The sequence below is a fragment of the Canis lupus genome, chromosome 20 (genome assembly GCF_048164855.1).
Source record: "Canis lupus baileyi chromosome 20, mCanLup2.hap1, whole genome shotgun sequence".
In the NCBI taxonomy this organism is placed as follows: domain Eukaryota; kingdom Metazoa; phylum Chordata; class Mammalia; order Carnivora; family Canidae; genus Canis; species Canis lupus.
The window spans coordinates 23,921,348-23,930,567 of record NC_132857.1 but is presented as its reverse complement, the minus strand read 5'-3'; the positions used below and the strand labels follow the sequence as shown (position 1 = coordinate 23,930,567).

The 9,220-nt window shown below is 37.1% G+C and overlaps 1 protein-coding gene across 17 annotated transcripts in view; it reads right to left on the bottom strand.

The window, feature by feature from the left end:
- Positions 1-9,220, bottom strand: part of LOC140611765 (uncharacterized) — a 138,148-nt gene that overhangs the window by 17,731 nt on the left and 111,197 nt on the right. For 11 of the 17 annotated variants that reach the window (XR_012012939.1, XM_072788622.1, XM_072788623.1 and 8 more), the window contains 2 exons: positions 5,130-5,221; positions 750-3,938 (listed from right to left, as the gene is read on the bottom strand). Coding sequence is in view for 2 of the 17 variants with exons in the window: in XM_072788634.1 (XP_072644735.1) it covers positions 5,217-5,221 (5 nt within the window). In the remaining 15 variants the exon portion in view is untranslated. Of the gene's footprint in view, positions 1-749; positions 3,939-5,129; positions 5,222-9,220 lie in introns of those variants that run through there. The other 6 variants (XR_012012941.1, XR_012012940.1, XM_072788625.1 and 3 more) reach the window with 1 other exon arrangement.

Sequence of the window (9,220 nt, the reverse complement as noted above, 5' to 3'; positions counted from 1 at the left end):
GTCTACTAAATCTAACACTAGAAAACATCTTACCTAAGCATAAAGACTCATCTTGTGGCAAATATGAATCCATTAATCCTACCAGAATATGTTAAATGACAGCCACAGACTTTGGTTATGTGTTATCTGAAATTGGTGTACTGAATTTTCAGTGTGGAAATTTACTGAGTACCCAGGACCTCTGCAAGCACTGCACTAGATTTGGGAATGTTATGCTAGGTGTGGAGAAATTTACTACATTACTTACTTGTTAGCTACTACCCCAGTCCTTACATCATGGTAATTTTCGGGGGTAGCTAAAACTATCATCCTCCACACTTTACAAATGAATTAGAAACTTCTCAGTAGAGTTTGCATGTGCCCCAGTTCCCACAATAGATCAGAAGCATAATAGGTTTCTGGTCCCTTGGTCTATCTCACTCCAGTCCTTATTATCTTTCTACACTGCAGGGAGAGGACATGAAGATAGAGCAAAGGACAGTGAAAGACTCATGAAGGGACTGTAATCAGAGAATAAGAAGAGAGCATTTGAGCTTGATTTTAAAAGAGGAAATGAAATAGAGATAGTAGGAATGAAGGATGCAATCACTTAAAGAGGAATCAATGAAAGGGAAATGAGTATGGCAAAAAGTATTCCATACTTTGGGGAAGAGCATATATGTAAGGGAATAAGGAGAAAAGACTGGTAAAGTAGGAGACAGGCAAGGATTCCACAAAGGCCTTGAAACATGGAAGTTTGTTTAAAAGGGTAAATTCAATGAAAAAATCTTATTAAAATAAGTGATTACAATGTTTCAGTGTATGACTGTAAGGTGGATTTTTGGGTAGAAACTATAGAGAGACATTGACTAAAGAATCTAAATTGACTTTAGTCCCCCCAGCTGTAAAACCACATATTGTCACATTCCCTAGGTCTTTCAAAAAGGAAGCAAGCTTTTGCTCTGGGATTGGGATATGAAATGCCATATACTATTCTTCTTTTCCTACAGGATATGCTTTCATTTATCAATCAGAAAGGACCACTCACGAAAGGCATCTTCAGAAAATCAGGAAGTAGAAAATCATGCAGAATCCTAAAGGAGAAACTAAATTCTGGGGACAGAGTGAACTTGGACAGCAAATCTGTTCTTGTGGTAGCATCTGTTTTAAAGGTGGAGAAAGTTCTAGCTTTATCCACACATGAATAACTCAAGGTGTGATTGGTGTCTTTCATTATGATTGCCCAGGAACCATCATAGGCATAACTGATTAAGAACTTGACACACTGGAAAACACTTCATGAAATCAAAATTTAAGGAAGCTACTGTAGGATTTAAAAGCCCCATACATTAGAAATATATTCTGTTTTCACCATTCACCACCCGCCTGAAGACCCCATGCAAAATACTAATACTAATATGACTACTAGTAATAATAAGAAATTTCAAAATATCCACTGGCACATACATAATGTTTACAAAGCAAACATCCTGCTTTTGATGACATCCTCACCGCCCTCCTAATGCAGGCAGTTTCCAAAAGAAAAATCATATGAAACATTTGAGAATAGACATAGAAGATTACAATAGTAAGCAAATGTTTACTTTATGAGGAATCCAAAAAGGCTCAGTGAGGCAATCATTCTTAAGCATCATTTTCTCCTGTCTCTTAATGCCTTTTACTTTATAAGTCAGGGAGGAAGGATTTTGCCATTTGTGTCTGCTTTCACCACATCCTAAGCATCCTTTTATTAATATTTGAGATGTCTATCCCACCATCCAAGGTTATAACGACACGGTAACCAGCTCTAGCTACATGCCTCTTTTGATAAATCTAACTTTTGGAGTAGGCACAACAGACAAAAATAGTTTCGATTCTTAAAATTCAATAGATTGACTCAAAAAATAGATTTTTGAAATTATACAGCTAATTCACAGATATCCAGTTCTATTCCTAAAAGGGAAATGGAGAAAGAAGTGAGAACTAGAACAAACAATTTAATCCATCTACCTTGGCACTTGCTAACAGCTCTGAACAAAACTATGTTAAGGCAGTAATGAGGACACCCTTAGAATCAAGGTCATATTTGGTCCTTCCTTGTCCCCCATTACTGTTCAACTCTATGATAGATACCAATAGTCCCTGACCACTACTACACTGGGCTATAGTAAAACACACCAGTAAATATATGTATAGACAACAAGAGAAAGAGGAAAGAATGATGATACATTAAGTACTTGAATAGCATGGTAAGTGTGCCCTCTTTAAGCTGCACACATGGAATTGACGTTTCTAGCAAGACTTAGTAGGGTCTTTTCTATTTCTGTGTTATAATCACAGACTAGGAAGATGGTGACCAAGAGTATGTAGAGTTCTTAGACATTTCTAAAGTTTTCCCTTCCTAAAGTTGACTAATCTTTGTGGAGAATCAGACTCTGCAACCTTGGCCTGAATAGTATCATGTCAAACTATCTGGAGAATTGGCCTACACTAGAAATGAATATATCCTCAGGACCATCATGAGTTTGCCATTAGACTATCTGATACAGTGATTGAAAGGAAGAATGATGCAATTATGAGAGTTTTTTTAGTAGTTTGCAAAAAAGCGCACAAAAGAGTAAGTGCCATATGCTAGAACGGAGCTTTGTCTTCATTTCCACTAAAGCCTAGGCTCTGCTTTGATGCTTTCGTTTTTGTTGGAGAAAATCCACACACCTGCTTTCTCATGTGCACGTCAATGGAGAGTCAGAGCTGAGCTCCGTGTGGGTCACAGTTTGGGTATCCATGAAGGAAGTAGGGACTTAACTGAAGTTTTCAACTAAGTGTTTTCTCTGTAATATTTCCAATATGTGTGTGTGTGTGTGTGTGTGTGTGTGTGCGTGCGTGTATTTTTTATCTACATAGTATCTTCTTCTAAATATCCAAGGAAGTTTACTTTTATCCGACCTCTATGATAAATGGCTTGGTGTTTTTGATGAAGTGACTGAGGAGGAGAAAATAAATGCAGCCCAGAGGTAATGATGCAATAATTTCTCTACTCTGGTCATGTCTCAGAAATACAGGCAATATACTTTTAGGAAAAGATTGGTTTACATTTGCCACTTTGTCCACTAAAGTAACAATCAAAGCCAAAGAGTTTCAATTCTTCAGACCCATGGAGGAATGTTTCAGAATACAGGCATGCCTTATGGCTATTATTGCTCTTTGCCTGACCTTATTAATGTAGAATCCTTAGCCATTGTACACCTTCTGAATATATGAAACTGGTAGACAAAACTCACTGGCCTAAGGGAGATCCTAGAGCATCAACAGCCCGTGGTGTAACCTTACGTTTGTCAAACATTTAACCAGAGTGGATTAGCTCAGAAATCGAATTCAGTGAAACATTTTCGTATACATTCATGCCTCGAACTCTGCTATAGCAGGTTGTGAACTAGATCTAGAAAGATGTTCTCCGTTCTACATCTCTATACTTCCAGCTTCCTAAGTGCAATGACTTGCCTTATTCAAAAGTGTATCTTTCTGACTTTAGGCTTCTAGCCCAGCTGCCAAAAGCGAATGTTGTTCTCTTGTGATACCTTTTTGGAGGGTTATACAACATTGAGCAACAATCTTCATCCAATCAGATGACAGCTTATAATTTATCAGAGAGTGTAGCCCCATGCATTCTTTGTCCACCTAATTCCTCCAGCTTTGAATTGATAGACAACTTTATAAAAAAGGTAAGAGCGCTCTCATTTGTGTCCCCTGAGGTTTAGAATCCATGCTTTGAATCTGAAATGTGTAGTAGTAAACTGGATGGATCAGTTCTGAAAAGTGCACAACTTCATAGGCTTCCTTGGAATGGCAGAGTTCGTTATCCTACTCTGGTGGAATATGGGAAGGGGTGTTGTTAAAGTGTGAAACGCAGAGCAGTTGAGTCGCTTTCTTCCCATCCAGGAGATTCAATACTAGACTACCTAAATAAACGAGAGAGAAGAGTGGTGTGATATGATTGAAAAGAACCTGGGCTCTGGAGTTTGACAAGTCAAGGTTAAACTCTCAGTCTGATCTTTGAGGGGTGGGGGAGCTTGTAACCTTGGGCAAAGCCATGGATTCCTGATAACACAATGGTAACAACATCTAGGTCCTCTGGTCAGTACTGGCACATCCTAGGTGGATCGGGCACTATGAGCACCCATGGCTCCAAACACATTGACCTTCCTCTGTAAGTTGTGGCTCATTTAGAAAAATACATGGCTACTGTTTTGCCTCTGTTACATCAGACAGAAACTAGTAGAATATTCCAGAACATCCTAATGGAGCCACACATGTCTAATAAGATGACAGCTTTTCCCCAAGCACATGCCGAGAGACAGCATTAGACAAAGGAAGACATGAGGAGGGACTGCAGTTATACAGACAGACATGTTTTCTCTCCAGCCATGTGAGTTTTTCCTCAAAAAAAAAAAAACAAAAAACAAAAAACAAATACAAAGAAACCCTCAGGAATCTCCAAATTCCACTAAGATACTTCCTCATTTAAGAAATGGATTTCATAAGTTTTTCTCTATGCTTTATACATTTTAATTAGATATTATACAGAAGTTATAATCCAATATATACTGGAAACAAATTTTTAAAAAATAAGTAAAGTTTAATAAATTAGGTTACCTTGAAAACTATCTTAGTTTTAATGGTGTAACCATTGGTATCACAATGTTAGCTATTAAACTAGGCCACAAATTAGAACTTTAGCCCACTGACTAGTAGTATTTTAAAATCTATACCCAAAGTACAACAGAAAGTATCACTCTATGTTATTTTTATTTGGGAACTCTGATTTCTGTATATTTTTTTTATCAACTCAGCATTCTTCTTAGAAGTCTTTCACATTATTGGTTAGATCCAAGATTTATAAACAAAATGTGACTTATAGCTATGCCATATGAAAAAGAGCACCCCTTTGTGGTCCTTTTCATTACAGGTTTCTCTTGTACACTTTTTGATTGAAAATTGCCTCAAGGTATTTGGAGAAGACATCACTTCTCTCTTGGGAGAGAATTCAATGAGTTGTGATAACAATGAGAAGGCTGCAGGTACTGTGAATAATTTAAGTGGCTTTAGCCAATGCAGACAGCAAGGTTGCCGCAGGTCTGGCAGATACTTACCCCTGTTCTGGATCCCAGAGCATCCCCAGGGCAATGATTCCCAGCTGCCTCTTCTTCTGAAGGCTGGCTCACAGGTCAAGGGAGGTTTCACACTGTTGGAGACCAAAAAAATCATAGAAACTTCAAGAAGTTTCTAGCAGTATTAGGAGATAGCATGGAATGATACAGTTTTAGGGAATTTTTTCGAACACAATTTTAAATGGATCCCACATATATATTATATTATATATGTTGTTAAGCATATAATACATAACTGTGTATTTCAATTTATAATATATAAATGTGCTCTGGTTGTTCCTTTCCTATGAAGCACTGAAAATACCTGTTTACTTGGTTGTTTGTTTAGTTTGTTTAGTCAGCTGGCATGTTGCCTATTGCCTAAAATGTCAACTCAGTGAGGACAGGGACCATATCTGTCTTACTCACATCAGGATAGCCAAAGTTTAGCAAAAGTTTGCCATATAGCAGGTAATTCAGTAAATACTAATTGCTTCTAAGTGTCTCCTGTTTTGTTTTTTTTTCACTCACTACACTGCCTGTAATGAGCCATTAATTCTCCTGGGGGGGGGGGAAAAACTGTTTCGTTTATTAATTCCCAAAGTAAAAAATGCTAAAAATAAAATAATAACAAAATGTCCCTGCTAGATACTTTATAGTCTCATATTACTGTTTCCCATACAAATCTTTCTGGTTTCTTATATTGAAGTGCGAGAGTGAGGTACTTGTCTCACAGAGACAAGCTCATGGACAAAGGAGAGTGAGTAAAGCGATAGAAGTTTATTAAGCAAGGATACAGAAAAAGCTCTCAGATACCCCTAACAGGGTTGCCACTGAGGGCTCTTCAGGCTGGTCTTTTACTGAAAACTTGGCCAGGGAGTTTGTGGCCTTGAGATTCTTGTGCAGTCTTGGTTTGAGCAAGGACTATTGATAACACCCTTAATGACTTACTTCTTTGTGGTCTGGTGACTTTCTCTGATTGCATTATAGCTGCCAAAGAAAAATACTCCCTCACCTCTGGGACCCTGTGGTCTGGTCTATTTTCTTATCTCTGTTTTTTTAAATCTCGGCACCCTTGTGATTTCTGTAAGCCTGATTTCATGGCCCTCCCTCTATCTCTCCCTGCCCTTGCTCAGTATCACCTGAAAATCAAGATGTTTCAACACCCAGTGATAAAAATGGATATATCTACCCTCTACAAAAGAGCAATGTGGAATGATCAGGATACAATCCCAAGACTCATATGTTTTGTGGAAGGTCCAGAGTTCTGTGTTCATGACACTACTTTTTATCTTTTCCATGACAGAACAGTTGGCAGAACTGTATGATGTGTGCTACAAATATATGTGAAATGGCATTATTTTGTTCTTGAGCAACTAATGTAAGGTAGCATTGTTCTCCATCTGGAGGTTCAAAATACCAATAGGATACATTCCCTCTCCTTAAGGAAGTCACATTCAAGTAAATTAGTTCATGCTAATGTTAGTCTTCATGTTTGTACTTGCTAAAAGATTAACATTAACAGTCACCTATCTCTTAAGAACACAGGACTAGAGGAAAGGAGAGCAGAGGAAAGAGTTAAGAGCAATAAGGTTACACGTCTTTATTTCTTCTTTTATTATTATTATTATTATTATTATTATTATTATTATTATTAGCTGCAGGGCAGTGTATACACCATAGCTGACCTTAAGAAAGGACTTGATTTTGAGATTTTGCCATTTGTTTCTCACTGTTTTCTATTGCTGGTTGCCTAGTCATAGTCATAAAGCCCAAGAGAAGTTAAGAAAGCATGTTTCATTTCTCAATCCATTAACATTAGGGGAAAGCTATGGAAAGTAGATATAATAACATTTGCTTCCAAGTCTAAAAGACCATAAAACATGAACATACCCAGGTGGGAGCTTCATACCCATGTGTAATCCCACCACAGATCAATCATCATTTTGAACTGGAGAAGTAATTTAATTAGGTTTACCTAGTTTATAACACATTTTACTGAAACTATTTATCTGCTTAGTTTTATGGCATTCAAGTCCAGAATGAGTGGCCTCTGTGTTGGATTTTATCATATGTTATTTTATGCATTTCTTAAGATAATGGAAGTGGAATCTCAGAGAAGCAGGCATAGAGAAGGTTTTCAGTTGTTTATCGAAATCTGCAGTAACACCTGCTTACTATTGCAATTTAATCTTCAAGAATGTTATCTCCAAATAGAAAGATCAATGATGGAAAAATGGTATTCGCTATCTATAGAGATGCTTTATTGATTTGAACCACAGCCTTAAAGAGGCATTTCCCAGTGCTTGCTTTCCTTTCTTTATCTTTTATTTTTTAAAGTAAATGAAAACAATGTTAAACCATTTTTAGAGCAAGAAACACAAAGCATATTGCTCTAGTGCCTCTTTTAGAGATAACTCCATCTAAAATGCTATTATACTCAGTGGAGAAGCAACATCCCTTATCCTGGATCTCTGAACAACCTTTAAATTCTATGAGTACTTGTGATTTTCTCCAACTTCCTATAATACTGTAATATTCTATCTGTGTGGGAAATGGAGGTGATGTTAAGTGCTGCATGTATGGGCCATGCAAGAATATCACACCCAGGGGCACCTGGGTGGCTCAGTTGGATAAGTGTCTGCCCTTGGGTTGGGATCCTAGGGTCCTGGGATCAAGCCCCATGTCGGGCTCCCTGCTTAGTGGGGAGCCTGCTTCTCCCTTTCTTCCCTCCTTTGCTCCCCCTCGCTATCTCTCAAATAAATAAATAAAATATTTAAAAAAATATATTTGTTATGAGAGACACACACAGAGAGAGGCAGAGACACAGGCAGACAGAGAAGCAGGCTCCATGCAGGAAGCCTGATGTGGGACTCCATCCTCGGACTCCAGGATCACGCCATGGGCCAGAAGGCAGATGCTTAGCTGCTCAGCCACCGAAGTGTCCCAATGAATAAAATCTTTAAAAAAATAACATACCCAATTACCACCTGTTTGAAATTAAAAAAAATACCCCCGAAATTTTAAGTATAGACAATTATAGTGCCTATAGGTTCTTGCTCTTAAAGTAATCAGATGGAGTTTCAGGATATTATATTAGAGTCAGTATCTTGATTTTGACTCCATGAAATTCTAATAGGAAACACACCTCAAGATTTTAAGACACAAATTCCCCACCTATAGTCAACTGTGCTCTCCTTTCCTCTTTCTCACTCTACTTTCCTGTGGTGAAGGTATTTTCTATCCAGATTGAAAATCAGTTTTGTTTTGTTTTCCTTAACTCAAGATTGTTTACTGCATATTACCTCATGTGACTTTTCTTTTGATTTACATTGTAATAGTTATCTTTCCTATATCTTTAGTAATCTGTTATTAAACTATTTCGTTTACTTGTATAATCTTTATTTTTCTCTTCATTTCCTTTATTTTATTCTTAGAATTTGAGATCTATTTATTTCTAACTTTAACTTTTTCTTCTATTCTCCATTCTTCATCTTTGATTTTTATCCACTTCTACAACCTGAAATTGCTACTAAGATTAATATCAAGAAGACTTTCTTTCCTTTGTAAGTAATCTGTTGTCTTTACAGAAACTTTAGGACTTTCCCCTTCATCCTTCACCCTCTAAAATCTCTCTACCAGGTAGCCAGGAATATATGTATATGCTCTGAATACATCCCAGTCAGGATTTGGGGATTTTCACCAAATCTTTATTTCTGGAAATGTTCTATCTTTTCTTTTCCCTGAACGTCACATACAATCTCACTATTTTCTCCATCTGGCACTCATTCTGATAGATGTTAGAACTCATAATGCTATCATCCATGTCTCCCCTTTAAATTTTTGCTTAACCCTTTTTGCCATGTGTCATTTTATGCCATTTCTCACATTTCCAGCTCATTAATTTCTTCTTCAACTGTTTTGTGGTGTTGTTTTGGAAATGGAGTCAGAGTTCAATGTTAATCATTATACTGTATTTCTTATATTCATATTCTTTAATTTTTGCTGTTACTATCTATTCTTGTTTCATAAATTCTTTATCTAATTTCTTATTTGTGATTTTTGCTTATAAGTCTTAGGATATACATGATATC